Below are 21,010 nucleotides of genomic sequence, written 5' to 3'. Positions count from 1 at the left end.
ATAAAACGAGGACACTGTGCTCTACTTCACAATTTTCTATGAAGGTTGAAATAGAGACAATGTACGTGTGAGGGCTTTGCACATCACATGGTGCGCATCAAGATTTAGTTGGTATTCACTGCTTGTACACTCTCGTTTGGATGGCAGACGCTGCTGGACAGCAGAGGAAATGGCCCCTTTTGGGAACAGAAGTTGGATGGCTTAGATTGGACAGCACAAGACATCATGAGGTTTCTGGCCAAGCACCCAGAGGATGTCCAGTCTGCTAATGGCTCCGTGTATACCTGGAGAGAAGCTTTCAATGAGACAAACCAGGCCATCCAGACCATTTCTCGATTCATGGAGGTGAGGAACTGCCCTGAGGGTCATTTAGGAAATGCCTACACCTTCTTTTTCTGGGATGTCATAGTAGGTCTTGGACAGGAGGAAACTTAAAAAAAAAAAAAGTGTAGTCCTACATACAGCAATGTTCCTCAAGCCTTGTCACAGGGCTTGGCATACAAAAGGCACACCATAAATGTTGACTGAGTAAATGAACACGCCTGAAGCTAGCTTTATTCTTTGTTGATTCAAGAGTGTTTCTACCCATTGTCTTCTAGGTTTTCCTATGATTTAATTTCCTAGTGCCTAAGGAAACAAAGAATTCCCTTAAAAAAGGATGATGTATGAAATATACCTAAAACCTAAGTCAAGACAGATTAAATTTGAAAAATAATTCCAAAAATTGTGTTGCAATAAGGATGAATTAAAGGTTCTTTGGTCTGTCTCTGGATGATTGCTCTGACTCAAAATTGCAAAGAAAACAGAGAGGAAAATAAGAATTGCTCATTGTTTCAACTTCTTTTCCTCCACAAAGATCAGTACAAGCAACTTAAATCTAAATACTTCCAGCATTTATCTGAAATTTCAGTTAAAAACCAAAATGATCCTTTTTTGGTTGGAGATTGGGAAACTCCTTCAGAGGCCCTTAGACAATGAAGTTTTAGTGTGAGGCTCTTAGGGTAGGCACTGCTTGTTTCTCTAGCTGCCTGAGTTCTCACTGGGGCTGTTCCTCTGTCAGTGCGTCAACCTGAACAAGCTGGAACCCATAGCAACTGAGGTCCGGCTCATTAACAAGTCCATGGAGCTGCTGGATGAGAGGAAGTTCTGGGCTGGAGTCGTCTTCACTGGGATTACTCCAGACAGTGCTGAGCTGCCCCCTCATGTCAAGTACAAGATCCGAATGGACATTGACAATGTGGAGAGGACGAATAAAATCAAGGATGCGTAAGTTGAATCCCTTCCCACCAGCACAGTTGGGGGAAGTCAAGAGCAGGTTTTATGACTAGGAGTACTTAATTTAAATGAACAATTTGGTAGAAATTTCAACAGAAAAATCTTTGGTGGTCTGATTTTGGTATGTTCATTCCTGAAGGTTATTCTTTCTTTCTTTATTCTGTTTTCTTTTAAAGCTTCTTTATAGTTTCTGTTTTTAAAACAGATAATTTTTTATTTGAAAGGCAGAGTGGTATGGATCAGGCTGAAGTCGGGATACAGGAGCTCCCTGTATATTGCCGATGTGGGTGGAAGGGCCCCAAGCACTTGGGCCATCTTTCACTACCTTGCCAAGCACGTTAGCAGGAAGCTGGGTCAGAAATGGAGTAGCTGGGCCTTGAACTAGTGCTGTGATATGGGATGCTGGCATTGTAAGCAGCAACTTAACTTACTGTGCCACAAGACTGGCCCCGGGCTATTTTTTCAAAGGTTGTAATATATCAAATATCTTTTGATTCAACATTTCCACTCAAGGGAATTTATCAAGGTTCTCCCTGTTTGCTTTATCCATTTATTATGAAAAGAGGCAAACAACAAGAAAAAGGGAATGGTTAAGTAAATTTGGTATGTTCACTTGATGCCCTGTTACATAGCCAATGGAGAGGAAAAAAAAAAACAAAAGTACTATGTTCATTATGATTATATCTATTAAAAATATGAGTATATCTCAACTGAGACCAAAAAGTGAGACACAAAAATAAAATTAGTGGCTTAGTAAGGATAGTGGATTGTGGGCAGTTGGATTGTTTTCTTGTATGGTTCTGAAGAATGCTTGATCACCTGTGGTTTGGTTTTAGGTACTGGGACCCCGGTCCTCGGGCTGACCCCTTTGAGGACATGCGGTATGTCTGGGGGGGCTTCGCCTACTTGCAGGACGTGGTAGAGCAAGCCATCATCAGGGTGCTGACAGGCACTGAGAAGAAAACTGGTGTATATGTACAACAGATGCCCTATCCCTGCTATGTCGATGACATGTGAGTCACCTACAAACCATCATCTTTATTTAGCTAGTTAATTCTGTACCAGGTGGAGTGTGTGTGTGTGTGTGTGTGTATGAATGAAATGGAAACAAGATGCTAGATGTAATAAGATGGTTAATTGGTCATCAGATGCCCGGTGGTCACAGTTTCCAGCACATCAAAGACAGAGGGACAGACACATGCACATACTTGTCACTCTCCCTCCTTTTGTATCCATGAATATCAACAACTTAGAGTTTTATACTTGATGCATTTTGCTCTAGTCTGCAAGTTGAAGAGGTACCATGAAAAATACATGTAAGTGCAAATGTCCACATACTCCCAAACACAGAAACAGCAGTATAGACTGGTCAAAGCAGGTTTTGTATACATTTATCCATTCTTCTAAGTGTTGAACCACATTTTGAAATGAGTCAAATGAAACTGACCAAAACCTCTTTCTGTTAGACTTTTAAGATAATCTTTTAGTGCTTAGTCACTAAGCTCACAAGTTCTTGTTGTGGGAACTGTGCCTTTGGAGTTAATGATTTTGTAAAAGAGAGTAGTCATAGGTGCAAATTATCACAAGCATTTGAAATATGTCATGTCTCTTCCAAATTCTCTCATTTTCTCTTGCTTTGTTGTGTGTGTGTGTGTGTGTGTGTGTGTGTGTGTAGGGATCAGGGTACAGAAGGAACAGGGGTTTTCAGCTTATACTTTGCTCTGTTTTGCATTCAACAACCTATTTCCTTGTGAGGTCAACTGCTACTTTTTTAGATCACCAAAAATTATCCTATTTTTTACCTCCAAAATGATTAGCCAGAATTTTCCAAAGGAAGACTTTTCCAAAGATTCCTCAGGCAAAGTTTACTCTAGAAAGGCTGTCTTAAGACAGAGAATTCCAGACCACTTACACTAGGAGTTCAGAGGCATAAGAGGCTTTGCCTGTTGTCAACGTAGCAAGTAAATGTCTAAGCGATAAAACTGGGACTTGGACCTTAAGTTTCAGGGTCCAACATTTGTGCCCTTTTTACTTTGGAACACTAAATCCTCTCTTCTAGTTGAGAAGCTAAAATATTATTGATAGGAGCTGCCTAAAGTGTATTTCTACACTGTGATTAGAGTTAGTCTAAACAAGCTCGTAATGAGAGCACCTTGGAGATCTTGAACTTTTGTGAAAGAATAACTTGGTTTTATGTTTTGGTTTTTAGTACTTTATATAATGCATCTTTTTTTTTTAATTTTTTTTTTTGACAGGCAGAGTGGACAGTGAGAGAGAGAGAGACAGAGAGAAAGGTCTTTCTTTGCCGTTGGTTCACCCTCCAATGGCCGCCACGGCCAGCGCGCCGCGGCCAGTGTACCGCGCTGATCTGATGGCAGGAGCCAGGTACTTCTGGTCTCCCATGGGGTGCAGGGACCAAGCACTTGGGCCATCCTCCACTGCACTCCCTGGCCACAGCAGAGAGCTGGCATGGAAGAGAGGCAACCGGAACAGAATCCAGTGCCCCAACCAGGACTAGAACCCGGTGTGCCGGCGCCGCAAGGCGGAGGATTAGCCTAGTGAGCCACGGCGCCGGCCAATGCATCTTTAACTTATCAGCATCTCATGGTTACCTAGTTATTAAAGCAAGCCTCCGAAGAAATTTTGCTTGGCAAAACTTTGTTAGGTTGGTTTTTGTGTCTATGTTGAAGTGCTCAGGAAGCATTTGGTAACCTGCATGTTTCGGAGTCCAGAGGGCCTGCCCTTCTGTGGCCCAGGTCTGGTGCTTCCGCTAGTGTGCAGGCTCATTGCTGTTGGTCCAGAAGCCTGGCTCATGTGTGTCTTTCATTCTCCCCCGGCCCTTCCTGGGGGCCTCCAGCTTCCTGAGGGTGATGAGCCGGTCAATGCCCCTCTTCATGACGCTGGCCTGGATTTACTCTGTGGCTGTGATCATTAAGGGCATTGTGTACGAGAAGGAGGCACGGCTGAAGGAGACCATGCGGATCATGGGCCTGGACAACGGCATCCTCTGGTTTAGCTGGTTCATCAGCAGCCTCATCCCTCTGCTCGTGAGTGCCGGCCTGCTGGTGGTCATCCTGAAGGTAAGGCTGCCCTCATTGCTTTTCCCTGCAGGGGAACAGCTCAGCGTGGGTTAAAGGAGAAGAGGAAAATACTCTGGGAGGGTAGGGGTCTCACCTGTCAACTCCCACAGTTCTTTCCTCTTATAGTTAGGGAACATGAGGCTCAGAGGGGGCAGCCATGAGCCCATGGTCACTCAGCTGGTTAGTAGCTAAGTAGGACAAGAACTCAGGACCCATGCATCCTGGGTAAGCCCTGTACTATGTACTAGGCAGTGGTTCATAGTAGCATCTGAGAGCTGTTTGTTTCCTTGGATGAACTTGGTGCTGATTTTTCCTGAATTTCTAAAAATGGTAGTCAGAAGAACAACTATTATAGTGGGATAGGTTGTCTGGAAGCAGATGCTGAGACAAGGTTTGGCCTGTAGGGGTGTATTAGGGAACTGGCGCCCATATGGGATCTGGCACCACAGGTGGAGGCTTAACCTTCTATGTCACAGCGCTGGCCCCACCAACATTCAATTTACTATCAGCCACCAACTGTTATAAAGGAGCATGTACTGATTGCCAAATGGTGTTTAAAGCACATTCCCTGTGCTTGCTGTCTTACTATATCTTCACTAAATAACTATCTAGCATACAAGAAAATGAGGCTAAGGGAGGTCAAGGGCTTCCCTGGGGTCACAGAGCAGGATGCCAGAGCCAGGACTTGAATGCAATTTTTGCTGAAAGCAACTCCTCTCCCTTTGCTATCTGACTGCAAGGGGGCCAAGCTCTGTCAAGGGTGCTGGCCCTGTGACTGGTGTATGGCAGCTTCTCTGGGACCACTGCATGCAGATGGGTCATGCTGAAATACACCTGATGATGAGAGTTAAGCTGGAAGTACCCACGTGAGTTTAGAGGATTGTGGGAATGCAGAACCCACAGAAATCAAGGTTATCTGGTTGTCTTCCTTGGCTTTCAGAGAGAAAAGTTGTGTGTGGTGTTATCTCCCACAATGTTTTCTTGGTACCAATAGTAACAGTCCAGTTACTATAACCTATGGGAGAAGCAGCAAAATCTCCATTGAGATGTAGCAGAAAGCCTTGGAGTCTGCTGTATTCCTAACTCTGCCGTTATTTTTTCATTGTAGTCTAGGGTAAGTCATTTCCCTCTGGAAGGTCGATTTCCATATCAGAAAAATGAATAGCATTGTTGCATTGCATCACCTCCAGGATGGTTTGAAGAAACCCTGACTTTTTCCAAAGGCATGCAAGGGAGTGCTTAGGCTTGGCGAGGAAGCACATTGAATGGCTCTTTTCCTTCCCAGTTAGGAAACCTGCTGCCCTACAGCGACCCCAGTGTGGTGTTTGTCTTCCTGTCTGTGTTTGCCGTGGTGACCATCATGCAGTGCTTCCTCATCAGCACCATCTTCTCCAGAGCCAACCTGGCGGCAGCCTGCGGGGGCATCATCTACTTCACGCTGTACCTGCCCTACGTCCTGTGTGTGGCATGGCAGGACTACGTGGGCTTCACACTCAAGATCTTTGCGGTGAGTAACTCTGGCTCTTCTGCAGCAGCTGTGATAGGGGAGGTGTTTGAATAGTCAGCAAATTGAGAACAGAAGAGGAGTCTCTTCCCAATGGGACTTGAACCTCTGTTGTAAAGTCGAAGCTCTTTGAAGGCAGGAATTGTGTCATTAGGCTGTTTATCCTTAGTTCTCATTTTTCAGAAAGCCAGATGGTGCTGTGATCCTGGCTTGAGATAAATGGCATGGGGAATGATTTTAATTAACAGATGTCATTTCCCAACTGTGCTGGCCACGTGAAGCTCACTACAAGGTCATGGCTACAGATATAACTTAAAGCCCCCTTGAGGTCAAAAATGGCTCCTTCTGGACTCTGTCTTCCTTGTAATCCAGTATGGCATTTCTATGAGCAGTGTTTTCTGAACTGAGCAAGGCTGAGGAGCAGGTGCTCCGCCTTCCCACACACCCCTGACTTAGACATTTCTTTCCTTTGTATGGAGTAGAGGCCTTTGAAGGTATGTGAGTCCCTGTAAGAACACCTTTCCAGCTGTCCCCTGGGCCACTTACAAGGAAAGCTGACCGTCACTCATAGGATGCTTCCTCTGCAAAGTCTAGGCCTCATAGGCAGCAGTAGCCCCAGTCAGACAGTTCTGGTCTTGAGCATCACGGGCTGGGCAGAGAGCCTGAGAGGCGCTATGTCTGTGTGTATGGGGGCAGGGAGGGGAGGGTTGCTGAGCCTTGGAAGCATAAAATTCTAAAAGCTTTTTACTCTACCACATGTGCATTTCGAAATGTGTGTGCATAATGAGTGGATATAAATGCAATCATTTCCTATGCTACAGGGGAGCCCACTCCCCTAGAGGGACTCTCTGGGTAAATTTTTCCATATCCTGTAATAGATCCATTTTGCAAATTCTAATGGCTCCAGGTGGAATTTACATTAGAAGTGGCAGAAAGATGAGAGCGACAAGGAACTAGATAAGTGACTTGGCCTCCTTCTCACAGAGCCTGCTGTCTCCTGTGGCCTTTGGCTTTGGCTGTGAGTACTTCGCCCTTTTTGAAGAGCAGGGCATTGGGGTACAGTGGGACAACCTCTTCAAGAGCCCCGTGGAGGAAGATGGCTTCAGTCTCACCACTTCGGTCTCCATGATGCTATTCGATGCCTTCCTCTATGGTGTGATGACGTGGTACATTGAGGCTGTCTTTCCAGGTACTCTGGGCTTCTATACTGCTTTGGCCATCCACTGGGCATATGTGATTTCTGGCCTCAGAGCTTTCCTTTTTCTCGGGTGGAATTTCTGCAGGGCATGGAGCTCCCTGGGATATGGCTTGGGCCTTAGACCCTTGGCTAACAAGTAGTCAAAGGAGAGGCAGCTGATGTTGAAAAAGTCCAGCTGTCATTGCTAATAGAGCACTCACTTCTGAGCACTGTGTAGCAGGCATTGTGCAAAATGTTTCATATAGTCTGGTTCATTTAATCCTTATAAGGTTGCTCTGAGCTAATTGCTGCTATACGGAGTGTTTTTCAAATGAGAGACCCTTGACTTAAGAGTTAAGGAACTTGCCTGTGATTACATGGCTGGTAAATATTGGTGCTTGGAAGTAAACCCAGTTGGGTTACACTGGGTCAGTGAACCCAACAGATTCCTCTCGGTGTTGACTCAATTCTATGTCCCTAGAGATCTACCATTAGGGGAGGGTTCTGTTTTCTTAGTACAGGTTGTGAATAATAGAATATGGTGGCCTTAAGCCCTTGCCTGAGATTTAATCAAATTAGCATCCAGTAAAAAATCAATTTGGTTCTTTCCTTAATGAATCTTCTTGACTAAGTGCAGGATGAATCTAGTTGGGGTAAATTTTCATCCCAGATCTAATTCTAGGAGAGTAAGGCTTAACTCTCTTCCATAGGAGATATATTTGTAAAGTATTTATTCCCCCTACCTTAACTTCCTTTATTGAGTATGCAGTTTTTCATGGTACAGATCTGAATTCATATTCTGAGTCCTTAACTTATGGCTGAGTGACTGGTAGGCTAAAGTTTCCCAGTGGAGATGGCCCCTGTCCCTTGGGGTTGTTGGGTGAACTCTGAGAGGTACAGAATGTTTATCATCATAGTGGGTTTCAGCATATGTTAACACCCTCTCCCCCACCTCCTTTCCAGTCTGTTCCTTCTCCTAAGGGGGTAGGAAGGAGGGTGGGTCTGGAAACCTCTGGATTTCTGGCATGGTGCTCAGCTTGTCTGACACCTGTGCTTGCTTTCAGGCCAGTATGGCATTCCCAGGCCCTGGTATTTCCCTTGCACCAAGTCCTACTGGTTCGGCGAGGAAAGTGATGAGAAGGGCCACCCTGGTTCCAGCCAGAAGGGAGCATCAGAAAGTAAGTGCTGCTGGCCCGCCCTTCCCTTAACTAGTGCTGTTTGCCCCGTGACTGTTGGAGGCAAGTGATGACGCTTGCCCTTTAAAAGACTCTTCATCCACTCTGGGGGCAGAGAAATCGCATGGCAATGCCTCTTTCCAAATTAGACCATGCCGTTTGTGTGCAGTGCTACTGACTTAGAGTCACTGTCTGGTCCCTAAGTCACACTTTGCTTTCTTGGCTTCTCGGACAGTCTCTTTTGACCCCTGTATCTTTAGCCTTCTCTTGCCACTCACATGTCTCATTCTATTTTAATAAGGTAGAAGGAAGAGATGGAGATGGCTGGGATTGTGTATCCGTGAGCCAGCCTTGCTGCCTGCCTTGTCAGGGGGATTCATGTTTAAGGCTGTATCGGTTGGCACCAAGTCACTGCCCCAGAATGCTAAGTCTCTCCTGGCTCCTGACTGTGGGTGGAGAAGCAATGGCTCTGCCTACTGGGCTTTTTTGTTAAGCTCTTTCTGCCTACTGTGGCTTCCTTCCATTGTTAATAGGCCCTTCTTCTGCTGATTTCCTCTGTGTCCTTCCTTCATTTGGAAGCGATATCTTAGTGAGCTCACTTGCCCCCTGTTCCAGCTCCTTTTTAGTCTCCTGGATCTGCTCACAGTTGCTGGAGCATGTGTTTCTGTGCATTTAGTCTGTGCAGTTTTATCACAGGTGTTGATTCATGTAATCAGTAGCTCAATCAAGATTCAGGCCTATTGCAGCATCCAAAGTTCACTCATGCTACTGTTTCATAGCCAGAGGCATTTCCCTTCTCCCAGTCTCTGACATCGGATAACCACTATTTTTTTTCTCCATTTCTATAATTTTATTATTTCTAGAATGTTCCGTAAAAGGAACCATATAGTAGGTAGCCTGTTGATTTTTTTTTTAACTTAGTATAATTTCCATGTGATACATCCAAGTTGTGGTGTGTATCACCAGTTCATTCCTTTCATTGCAAAGTAGTATTCCCTGGTGTGGGTGTTCCAGTTTGTGGCATTTTTAGATGTGTTTTTAAGCATCTATTATCATCCTATATTTTTTCAAGTCTTCCTTCCTCTCCAAAAGTCTACAGTGCAGACACTTTTATTATTGTGTTCCAGTCACCAATATCTCTGCCCAAATTGGTCCTCACACGTGTGTATAGCCTCTTGCCTGCCGGTGAGTTCAGAGTGGTCTTGAAGAGAAAACAGTACTGTAGGTAGAAGCACAGCGCCCAGGTCTTCACACCCCACTCAGTCAGTAATCTCTGTGGGTTCACCCTTCTCTCTTCTCACAGTTTGCATGGAAGAGGAGCCCACCCACTTGAAGCTGGGCGTGTCCATCCAGAACCTGGTGAAGGTTTACCGAGATGGCATGAAAGTGGCTGTTGATGGCTTGGCATTGAATTTTTATGAGGGCCAGATCACCTCCTTCCTGGGTCACAATGGAGCGGGGAAGACCACCACCATGTAAGAAGAGGGGTGACTCACAGAATCACAGTGTGGTTTCCACCTAAGGAAATTGTCTGGGTCACTGGGGCAAGGGCAAAACACAGGAGATGATGGATGTAAAATCATTATCTAACCAGGAGGCTGCACTCAGAGTGCAAGATTTTACTAGATGTCAATCTTCAGCCCGAATCAGGGGGATCCTTTGTATGACTTTCCATGTAGTTCTTGGTATTCTGTAGTGTTCTTGGACTCTGGGGCCATGACTGCTCTGAGGAAGGGTCTCCTTTTGAGCTGGTTTGGTCAGAACTGTAAAGTGAGAATCTGGAAAGAAAGGTTGGATATGTTAGAGGGGGGTGGCAATTTCCAGAAAGTGTCTAAGCATATGTGAGAAGCATCTGGACAGCTGGCTTTGGTTGCCATGCCTGGGATCTACAAGGATCTTACCATGACAGCCTTGGATGGGACAAAAGCCATAAAGCCTCAGAGGTAGCCTCAGTGGTTTTCAGTGTGTTTCCTCAACCCTTCCAGAGGTTGTGTCTTTAGATAGGATACTCTTTTCCTGTTTTTCTTTTATCTTTTTGTTTAATATAAATCAAAATATTACGAACATGGTAGAACAATTTTAAAAGGCATTCCAGAATCTTACCATCTAACACAAACTTTGTTTTTTTCTTTGAATAACTTGTTCTGGTTTGTCAATTTTTTGTGGGCATGATGTTAAATATATAAGACATTTTTTAAAGTATACTTTCCAGTGCAGATTGGATACTTTGTTTTAAAAATGCTTATGCCAAAATTGCCATTCCTGACACATAGGCCTGATTCTAGTTATTCCTTAACATCGAGCACTTTTTTGCCTTGTTGGGGAGGGGGTCTGTTGGGGTCTGTTAGATAGGAATTAGGGGGTGGGAGGGTTGGTGCCCTCTGTTCTCTCTGCCTGGCTATGCAGCATCTAGAGGGGAGGGTGGGTCAGCCCTGACTCCTATACTGTTTGGTTTCTAACCTCAGGTCCATCCTGACTGGGTTGTTCCCTCCAACCTCGGGCACCGCCTATATCCTGGGGAAGGACATTCGCTCAGAGATGAGCACCATCCGGCAGAACCTGGGAGTCTGTCCCCAGCACAATGTGCTGTTTGACATGTGAGTACCAGGCCCTTTCTGGATGTGTGTGTCATGAAGTCGTGGGTGTAAGGGACTTAAGCATTTCTCCTTCTTTGGGGATGGCAGGTCTTGCCTCCCTCGACATGTGAGGCCTAGCTGTCCCTTGATTTTAGGAAAAGTGGAGTGAGTTTCTGGATGATAGATACTGCACAAGTCCAGCCAGCAGATGGGGGCTTGGAAGCAGTACTCTCCATCACTGGCATTCTGAAGGGTCCCTTGGCCCACATCTTCCCCAGTGGCCTCAGTTCTCCCTGTTGCAGTACCAACCACACCTGGCAGGGCCTCAGGGCACCTTCTTACAGTGGCCCTGTGTTTCTTGCTCAAGACATTTGCTCCCACTCAGATTGTCCCAGTAGGAAGTAGGGCCTCCAGGGAGCCCCAGTATTAAAGTAGAGGAAGACCTGTGCTCTGACCTTGGGTGAGTCCTTTCCTCCTTGTGAGCCTCAGCTTCTGCTGACCAGATTTGAGCATCGTGGGCTCACAAGAGTCCCTCAGGGCCTCCCTTCTTTGAGTCTCCGTTTCCTTGAGGCCAGGAGGGCCAGTCCACGTTAATTCCAGGCCAACATCTTGGTTGACTTGGGTTACAGGAAAGCTCTTTGAGGACCACACATTGGGAGTCTGAAATTTAACTTTGGAATTGTCCGGTAGCTGGGGCAAGGCTCGCTGGGGACCAGTTGGAAGGGATCTGTCCCATTCCTGAGCAGCTCAGGTTTGTTGCTGTGGTTCTGCCTTGAAGTCTAAAGATCACTTTTCAGTGATTGGTAAAATATTTTTTAAAAGGTGGAGGGGGAGAAAAAAAAACGTAGCCATTCTCTTTTGCTCTGGTCAGGAGACACTATATTCTGGTGCATCCTGCAGGGCCCAGAGCTGACCTGCCCCTCTATCCCCAGGCTGACTGTGGAAGAGCATATCTGGTTCTACGCCCGCCTCAAAGGGCTCTCCGAGAAGCACGTGAAAGCAGAGATGGAGCAGATGGCCCTGGATGTTGGTTTGCCACCCAGCAAGCTGAAGAGCAAAACAAGTCAGTTGTCAGGTAAGCCTGCAGCTACTTTCTCCTTTCTCCCTCCCCTCTGCCTCCAAGTGGGCGCACACACAGGAGGCACCGCTCTCCCAGCGTCCTGGGCTGGGTGAGTGGGGAATAGAAACTGGTCCCTGGCTATGTCCCCAGGTGGGTGCTTCCACCTGTCTCTCATCACCTCCACTTCACTCACCATCTGGGGCTGGTCCTGGAGCCTGTCTATTTCTTACAGGTGGAATGCAGAGAAAACTCTCTGTGGCATTGGCCTTTGTCGGGGGATCCAAGGTTGTCATTCTGGACGAGCCCACAGCTGGTGTGGACCCTTATTCCCGCAGGGGAATATGGGAACTGTTGCTGAAATACCGACAAGGTAACTGTCCTGCATGTCTTCCAAGTCACAGACTGGGCAGGGTTGAGGTGGTTGACAACTACGGCTGGATCTCAGGGCTCTTCTTGCTAGGACAACAGACTTGCTTCTCAAGGAAGATGAGAATCTCTTTTCCTTAAAGCTTGGTGCTTGCACATGGCATGGAGGTGGGAGGCCTGCTTATGCTTCATTACTTAGGGGCCTGCAAGAAGAAGAGAAATGGGGATGGAGGACATTTCCTCCGTACCACCACCGGCCTCCCCAGTCCCCATTTCTCTCTGGTGTAGAACTCACACATACGTGTTTAACTACGTTCCCCCCTAGATCGAGTTCCAGAGAGTAGAGTCTGCCTTTGCTCATCTTTTTGGCTCCAGTATGGTGCACTGAATTTATGTTTGTTGAAAAACAACTGAAGAAGAAGTGAGTGGAAGGAGTGGGAACAGGATTAGCAGTGTGCTTAGTGACAGTATGAGCACAGCTCTGGCTGGTCCTGCTGAGATTTGGAAAGTCATTATCTTGGGTCAGTTTCCTTACCTGTACTAAGAGTGGCATTTTCCTCAGAGAGGATGAAGTTACAGGAGAATGCACGTAAAGGAACTCGCACAGCGCCTGGCACATGGCAAGTCCCCAGAGTAGTGCTGCTCTTTACCAGTGTAGCAGTCACAGCTGTCCGGGGTTGAAGGCCACATCCAGATCTTTCTGCCATGCTTTCTCCTGCTAATATCTCTACAGTCCCTACCACTGTGAGCAGTGAGAACTGACAGTCCTCACCTGTCCCCCATCTTTGTGGTTGTGCCTGGCAGGCCGCACCATTATTCTCTCCACACACCACATGGATGAAGCGGACATCCTGGGGGACAGGATCGCCATCATTTCCCATGGGAAGCTGTGCTGTGTAGGCTCCTCCCTGTTTCTGAAGAATCAGCTAGGAACGGGCTACTACCTGACCCTGGTCAAGAAAGATGTGGAGTCGTCCTTGAGTTCCTGCAGAAACAGCAGCAGCACTGTGTCATACCTGAAAAAGGTGAGTTGCAGTGTCAGCGCTGGGCTGGTGCTGGGTCCGGGCCATCAGGACTTGGTGACTGTGAATGGCTTGTCCGCCTCTGCCCCATTCTGCATTGCTGAGCCACACCATCCTCCTGCTCTGTAGTCTCTTTGGAATCACATCAAAGCTCCTGCATGAAAAACTTAGGAGACCTGTTCCCATTGTGCTAGTTCTGTTGAATCCTGCTTCCTTTTTCTTACTGAGGCCCAATGAATAATGGAGAAGGTCTTCAAAGGACTACATTATATCAAAGAAGAAATTAAGAGCCTTGGCTACCGAATGCCCTGCTGTTCCAACTCATTACCTTTAAAGCTCATTGACCTTACCTTATAAACTATAAAACAGCAAATATTTATTAAGCACCAACTTCATGCCACATGGACTTTGGGCATAAAAGAAAACAATGCTAATAATTTTTGTGGCATTGTTGCCATTTACAATTCCTTTTTTACATATATCATCTCAAAGTGCAGAGCAACCGTTGAAAGAAGGTATCACAATTATTATCCCAGAGGAGAGAAGTGATGCTTACAGGGATTTAGTAGCTTATTCAAGGTCACCTAGCAGGTAAATAACAGAGGTAGAACCAGAACCCAATATCCAGTTACATTTTCCTTTGGAGTACAGTAAAGGCCTGAGATTTAGTTATGTTGAAAGTAGTAGCACTTTGTACATTGCATCCCAACCTTGGACCTAGCCCATTTATTTGCCTTTTGACTTTAGCCTCCTTAGTCAAATGTGGTGTTAAGGACCAGCCACATCAGGGTTGCTTTGGAACCTGTTAGAAATGCAGCAACTTGGGCCCAGCTCAGACCTATTGAATCAGAATCTGCCTTTTAGCAAGGACCCCAAGTGACTGAATTCCCATGGCAGCTTGAGATGCATTGAACTAGACAAATGGCCAGGTGAATCCTATGCCCGAGACCATTGGAGAATGCCTGCTTGGAGCATTTACTGACAGATAGCAGTTCTGTTGACAGCTCTGCTTCCAGAGCTCTCATCCCAAGGAGGCAAGGCTGTTCACACACACTCACACTCACACTCTGTGGCTGGTAAGCCAAGGCTGCAAGCTGCATGCATCCCAGGAAAAACCTTTTGCTCCAGTTCTTGGTGCAACAGAGCTTCTTGAAAGCCCTACCTGGCGAAGGTGGTGGTGGCTGAACCTTGCTCGGTCCCTGACCCATTCTCACCTCCTTCTTTGCCATCAGGAGGACAGTGTTTCTCAGAGCAGTTCTGATGCTGGCCTGGGCAGCGACCATGAAAGTGACACGCTGACCATCGGTAAGGACTCTGGGGTTTCTTATTCAGGTGGTGCCTGAGCTTCCGCCAGCTGGGCAGAGTGGAGGCAGAGGAGGAGAGGTGCAGAGGCTGGTGGCGCTGACTCAAGGTTTGCTGCTGGGCTGGGGCTGGGTGGCTGTGGGAGTGGGTGCAGCTTCGTGGTGGGTTGGCCTAATGCTTGCAGGGGAGCCTGGGGCTTGTTTGGGTTTCTGGTAAAGTTGTGTCCCAGTAAACTGAGATGAGTGGGGGTTGGAGAATCCCTTAGAGGAAGGGATATGGCTGGACACTTGGCGGTCAGGAGTAAGGAGCTGAGGGCCAAGCCAGTAAGGAGGAATTTGAGTTTATTACATAAGGCTGGTCAACAGTAGCAGCATTCCAGGACTTACTCAGTAGCTGTACATAGGAGGCCAGTGTCACCAGTACCATATGCTTACAGAAGTCCTGACCCTGGCTACATCTGCCCAGTCCTAACAGCTGGCATTTCTCAGGAAGACTTCTGCTTCCATGAACTGATTGACCCTCTACTAGGATAAATAGAGGCAGCCTCATGTAGAAGTTTTGGAAAGGGTGAAGAATTCTGTTTAGGTTTGTTTGATCAAGTTTTCCACTGAAGAATCCTAGAGTATAGGCAATGGACACCAGGTTTTCAACTTCCAAAAGTTGTCAGTCAATCAGTCCATCAGTCTGTCCATCCATCCATCAACACATCATGCATCGAGTACCTGTAGCGTGTCTGGCTTTGGTGCTAAAAGAAGCTGAGGAAGGCTCTGCCCCCAGAACGCTCAGGCCAGTGATGAACAAGGCAATGACTGAAGCATTTGGGACAGGAGTGGTGTGTGAGCCGAGGGCCTCCGAGGAGTAGGAAAGGGAGCAGGTGAGGATGGCGGGACCCTCCCGTGGAGCCTTTGAGCTGACAGAGCCATCGCTGCACTCTGTTCGCTGCAGATGTCTCTGCTATCTCCAACCTCATCAGGAAGCACGTGTCTGAAGCCCGGCTGGTAGAAGACATTGGGCACGAGCTGACCTATGTGCTGCCGTATGAAGCTGCTAAGGAAGGGGCCTTTGTGGAACTCTTCCATGAGATTGATGACCGACTGTCAGACCTGGGGATCTCCAGTTATGGCATCTCAGAGACCACCCTGGAAGAAGTAAGTGAAGTGACTAATTAGAATATAGTCTGTCTTTCAGAATACTGCAAGGCTGACAATCCCATTGCCAGACAGGTAGCTTACACTGGGTATGGGATTACCATGGAGTTGACCATTGAGCTTTCAGGTCATTGACATCTGAGTAATGTTGACCCCATTGAATCTATGAATATCATAGTGGGAAATAGTAGGAAGGAAGTGTTAGGATTATTCGCTGGTGTGGCTGTGCCATGGCCAAGTATGCATAGGTAAGAACCAACATTAATAGATAGTCTAATAGGGCCAGGTGCTGAGCTTGGTGTGACTTTTTCCTTTTTGTTTTTAATCATAACCTCATTTATTCCTTATAACAAGGTGAGAAAATTGACAGGGACGCTGAACTGTGATTTCACAATCAGGGATTTGGGGCTTCAAAGCCCATGTTCTCTTTAGTGTATAGCAATGCCACTCTTTAGAGACTTAACATCACAGACTTAAGGGCTGGAGGCTATATGAAAGGTGTTTGACCCAGTGGTCCACAAGCTTGACTCTTCAGTGGAATGTCTGGAGATTACTGACAGTAAAAATTCTAAGGCTCAACTCCAGGGCCTTTGAATTGGGATTTGTAGAGGTAAGGCCTTGAAGTCTGTAGTTTTATTGCACGCTTCCTATGCAGTGCTCTATAGACTGAGCATGGAAAGCATTGATCTCATTCAGATTCCCCTCTGATGTTTAAATCTCAGCCGTAATATTTCTAGTAATGGAGAACTCATTTTTTTGTCCTGATCATTCTGTTTTGGATAGCCTTTCGCAGTGCTCATCTGCACAGAGTTAGGGCCACAGACTTGAAAGACGCCACTTGACTCGTTCCTTGTAGGTTGAGCACAGATTTCTGCTGCTGCAGTGTCTTAACATCATGGCTTTAACTTAACAATGATTGGATTGATAGCTCTCACCACTGAGGACATGTTTGCTGGGAGAAGTGGATTGTCTCAAGTGACTTGACAAAGTATTATTATACCTTCTACTTTCTTTAAGAGGCAACATACCATTTAATAATAATCCTAGCCATGATGACTGTTCTCATAATACTGGTACTTACAATGTCCTCCACTCTTGTTTTGCAGATATTCCTCAAAGTGGCTGAAGAGAGCGGGGTAGATGCTGAGACCTCAGGTGATCCTCGAGAGGGGCCTTCCCAGGCTTTGCGTGGTGCCTTCTCCCCTAACTCACCAGTGGCATACCTTCCCTTTGAGTTGTTTTATCTCATTCTCATTTTTAGTGTTACAGATGGGTAAGATTTGTTCTGTTGCAAATAAAAGGAAATGCGGTATTCCTTCCTTTTGCCTTCAGATGGCACCTTGCCAGCAAGGCGGAACAGACGGGCCTTTGGCGATAAACAGAGCTGTCTTCGCCCTTTCACTGAAGACGACGCCATTGACCCGAATGATTCGGACATAGACCCAGGTTCGTTTGGGCCAGATCTGTGTTCTATTGTTTGAACATGATTTTCTCTTTTATGGTCTCACCTGTTTTCCTTTCATGGCCTTTTAGCCAAGGTGATGGATCCCTGCAGGATCAAAAGAGAAATAAGAAAATAAAAAAAGCTACTTTTCCAGCATTGTACATGTGGCAAACCTGAAAGAGCCTGTTCTCATCATTTCTTTGAGATCTTTCAAGAGATCCATATAAAGATAGTGTCTCTGATTCCATTTATTTATTGTCTTTTCTGTAGGGTTGAAGTTTCTTGCAAACAGTAGATGTTTAATTGTTGAATAAATGTTCAGTGAATGAAAGGGGAGTTTACTTTGAGAATTAATTGTACCCTTAGATTTAGATATTTTGGATGAGATGTCCTTGTATCTTAGACTTAGATGGAGAGGATAAGGAAGAAACCAAACAAATGTTGTTAAGACATCAGAGCACCTGTTAGAAATCATTAGCTTAAGACAAGAGCAGAAAACCTTGTCTCCCAATAACTTTTCACCTGAGTGTGGGCTGTTATGTTCTCCCTGACTTGCTGTACTGTCAGTACTTAGATCATTTGAAGTGAGTCTACTTTACCAAAAATATGGTGAGACTAACTGCCATTGTATGTTCTTAAGTGTGTCAGCTTGAAGTTGACGATGGCTTGATTTACTTGGATGATTTGCTGTGGCATCCAGTTTTGTGTGAGCATACCTCCCCCGCTGTCCCAAGGCACCTGCATTGTCTGTGTTCAAAAACTTGTACATGGACACTGCTGCTGTTGACAGTTTGGGTTATAACTTTGCCTTGGATATAAGATTTGTCATGAAAAACCTTTAATTCTCAGATATTTTTAGCTTCAACACAAGCCTCCAAGAGGGCTGATAAAGACACCCTAGGAAGGAGCATGGTAGTGTCAGAAATGCCTGCGATGACAAGTGACCTTCTGTGTTGGCTTCTTGCAGAATCCAGAGAGACAGACTTGCTCAGCGGGATGGATGGCAAAGGCTCCTACCAGGTGAAGGGCTGGAAACTCACACAGCAGCAGTTTGTGGCCCTTTTGTGGAAGAGACTGCTGATTGCCAGACGGAGTCGAAAAGGATTCTTTGCTCAGGTAAGATACGCGGCTCCAGGCCAGGAACTCTGGCTTCATGGATGCGCTGCGGGCCCTCTGACCATGAAGGCAGGATAATTTTGTGGTCAAGAGATGGAAATCCGGCCGGCGCCGCGGTTCACTAGGCTAATCCTCCGCCTAGTGGCGCCAACATACCAGGTTCTAGTCCCGGTCGGGGCGCCAGTTTCTGTCCCGGTTGCCCCTCTTCCAGGCCAGCTCTCTGCTGTGGCCAGGGAGTGCAGTGGAGGATGGCCCAAGTCCTTGGGCCCTGCACCCCATGGGAGACCAGGATAAGTACCTGGCTCCTGCCATCGGATCAGCGCGGTGCGCTGGCCGCGGCGCGCCGGCCGTGGCGGCCATTGGAGGGTGAACCAACGGCAAAAGGAAGACCTTTTTCTCTGTCTCTCTCACTGTCCACTCTGCCTGTCAAAAAAAAAAAAAAAAAAAAAAAAAAGAGAGAGAGAGAGAGAGAGAGAGAGAGATGGAAATCCTGGAGCCATATTATCTGGATTTCAATCCAAGTTCTGCTTCTTGCCACGCGTGTGTTTGCTGGCAAATTACTTCCCTGTGCCTCCATTTTCTCATCTATAAAATGAGGATGATAATAGTTCTTATGATGCAGAATTATTATGAGGATAAGAATGAATAGTGCCTGTGATGGGGCCTGACACTGGAAGTGGTGTGTGTGTGTGTGTGTGTGAGAGAGAGAGAGAGAGAGAGAGAGAGAGAGGTAGGGAGGGAGAGAGGGAGAGAGAGACTTTTTTATTTTAGAGGCGAGTATAAAAGGAATGAAGTTTAGAAAAACTGGTTGAGCAAATTCAGCTTTTACAACATGAGAGATGTTATGCCAGATGTACTTGACATACAAACTTATTAAATGCATGATTTCTAAGTGGATGTTGAACTCAAACTGATAGAGAAGAGAGCCAGAGGGATCAGAATATAACTGGCAAACTGAAAAGGCTCGTTACACTGTCGCCTGTGTGTCAGCATTTGCATGCTGGCGTCTTTGGTAGGAAAGTTAATATTATTTCACTACTCAAGAAGTTGGAGAAAGGGTCTGCAGAGTCTTCCTAGCAGACTGTGGGGGTAATGCCAAGAGCATGAGTTTGGAGCATACTGATCTGGATTTGAATTTTGGTTCTCTTACCTATTGACTGTGTGGCCAAGAGCAAGTTGCTTAGTCTGATCCGTAGATACCTTGTTTGATAGTAATAATGATAATATTACCATAAATATTAAATAGGGTAGTGATGGTAGTTAAATAAGATAATTCTCATTAAGGTTTTTTCCAATAGAATTATTCATTCAATGGTAATTTTTAGCATTGAAACTGGAATACTAGCATCAGGGTCTCATTTGAAAAAAATTTTAAAAATCAGTTTACCAATTTGAAGGGCAGAGAGAGAAAGAATGAGCGAGAGAGCACAGACAAGAATGAGGGTGAGATTGGTTCATTCCCCAAATGCCTGAAACAGTTAGGGCCAGTTCAGGCCAAAACCCGGAGCTGGGACTTAATCCGAATCTCCCACATGGATGCCAAGGACCCAAGGACTCGAGCTGTCATCACTTGCGGCATTCCAGGGTGTGCTGGGAATGCAAAGCAGAGCTGGGACTTCAACCCTGGTGCTCCAATATGGGATGCTGGTGCCCCAGGTGGCAGGTTAATTGCTGCCGCTAACACCCAACCTGAAGGATACATTTCTCAGGAAAAAGTGGAAGGGACTTCGGGTTTATTTATAATGAAAATACGAATCATTGTTTTCAGAGAAGGTATAGGTAGAAAGTTTGAATAAGTTCAAGAAGGATATAGTTTTTTTGAGGTGCTCACAGGAGGCAGTGGCTGCTCTTGCACCTGAATGGAGCCCTTGTTGTAGAGCTGGTTTTGTCAGAGTGTGGGATCCCAATGGGTCGCCTCCTCTCTGTCTCCAGATTACAGAGGAGAAAACTGAGGCCAGAGGGAAAAGTGATGTTATGAATACACATGTAGTAGAACCAAGACTGGGGCCTTCTGGCCCCTTGTCCAGGACTTGTTCTCTTAGGCTTCCTCTGAGCTGTGCGAGGCTCCTGGCCCAGCGTGGTCTGGCTGAGTCTTCATGGGGAAGAAGGGCAGGACCCAGTGTTCTGTGTCACTCTGACATGTGATTGCTGTTTACTCTTGGAGTTCCCAGCTTGGTGCCACTGCCAGGTTCCACAGCCTCTGGCCTTGTGCTGCCAAGGTGGAGGTTTAGTTTTCAGGCTCCGTTTTTTCCTAGCCACTGAGAATGCTTTGGTAGAGTTCAGCTATGGGTCTTATCCCCCCCATTTCTGTACTGGCAGGTCTGGGAGGCTGGCTGGACTCCCAGTGGCTTGTCCCTTGGCCTTCCTAACACTTAACACTTTTCCTATCATCCCCTTTCCCCTCCACTTCCTGGTTATAGATTGTCCTGCCAGCTGTGTTTGTCTGCATCGCCTTGGTGTTCAGCCTGATCGTGCCACCCTTTGGCAAGTACCCGAGCCTGGAACTTCAGCCCTGGATGTACAATGAACAGTATACATTTGTCAGGTACATGCTCGCGTTCTGTGTCCCAGGAAAGAGGGGTGTTCAAGCAGGGAATGGATTCAGGAATGACACAGTGGAATGGATGTCATCAGCTTTGGCTAAGACCCCTGCCAAGCATGCATAGGACTGCAGTGAACTAACCTGGAAATAATGGGCGGTCCTCTTTGAGACTTTTCAGCCCTTCCCCTCTTGATACTGCTGGTTGTTAGGAATAGCCACATGG

General features: G+C 46.3%; 1 protein-coding gene across 3 annotated transcripts in view; it reads left to right on the top strand.

Annotated features, from left to right (window-relative positions):
• Window positions 1–21,010, top strand: part of ABCA1 (ATP binding cassette subfamily A member 1) — a 137,497-nt gene that overhangs the window by 90,219 nt on the left and 26,268 nt on the right. The window contains exons 12-29 of one of the 3 annotated variants that reach the window (XM_008257418.5): window positions 148–345; window positions 1,061–1,266; window positions 2,112–2,288; window positions 4,133–4,355; window positions 5,641–5,862; window positions 6,844–7,048; window positions 8,101–8,214; window positions 9,515–9,686; window positions 10,677–10,808; window positions 11,720–11,862; window positions 12,080–12,217; window positions 13,018–13,238; window positions 14,568–14,646; window positions 15,483–15,685; window positions 16,792–16,840; window positions 17,018–17,131; window positions 18,097–18,245; window positions 20,666–20,790. In XM_008257418.5, the coding sequence (XP_008255640.3) occupies window positions 148–345; window positions 1,061–1,266; window positions 2,112–2,288; window positions 4,133–4,355; window positions 5,641–5,862; window positions 6,844–7,048; window positions 8,101–8,214; window positions 9,515–9,686; window positions 10,677–10,808; window positions 11,720–11,862; window positions 12,080–12,217; window positions 13,018–13,238; window positions 14,568–14,646; window positions 15,483–15,685; window positions 16,792–16,840; window positions 17,018–17,131; window positions 18,097–18,245; window positions 20,666–20,790 (2,870 nt within the window). Of the gene's footprint in view, window positions 1–147; window positions 346–1,060; window positions 1,267–2,111; window positions 2,289–4,132; window positions 4,356–5,640; window positions 5,863–6,843; window positions 7,049–8,100; window positions 8,215–9,514; window positions 9,687–10,676; window positions 10,809–11,719; window positions 11,863–12,079; window positions 12,218–13,017; window positions 13,239–14,467; window positions 14,647–15,482; window positions 15,686–16,791; window positions 16,841–17,017; window positions 17,132–18,096; window positions 18,246–20,665; window positions 20,791–21,010 lie in introns of those variants that run through there. The other 2 variants (XM_008257475.5, XR_016224583.1) reach the window with 2 other exon arrangements.

The sequence above is a fragment of the Oryctolagus cuniculus genome, chromosome 1, assembly GCF_051225735.1.
Source record: "Oryctolagus cuniculus isolate XC-2025 breed Fujian yellow rabbit chromosome 1, ASM5122573v1, whole genome shotgun sequence".
NCBI lineage: Eukaryota > Metazoa > Chordata > Mammalia > Lagomorpha > Leporidae > Oryctolagus > Oryctolagus cuniculus.
Note: the sequence above shows the minus strand (reverse complement) of the source record. Positions and strands in the feature narration are given on the sequence as shown.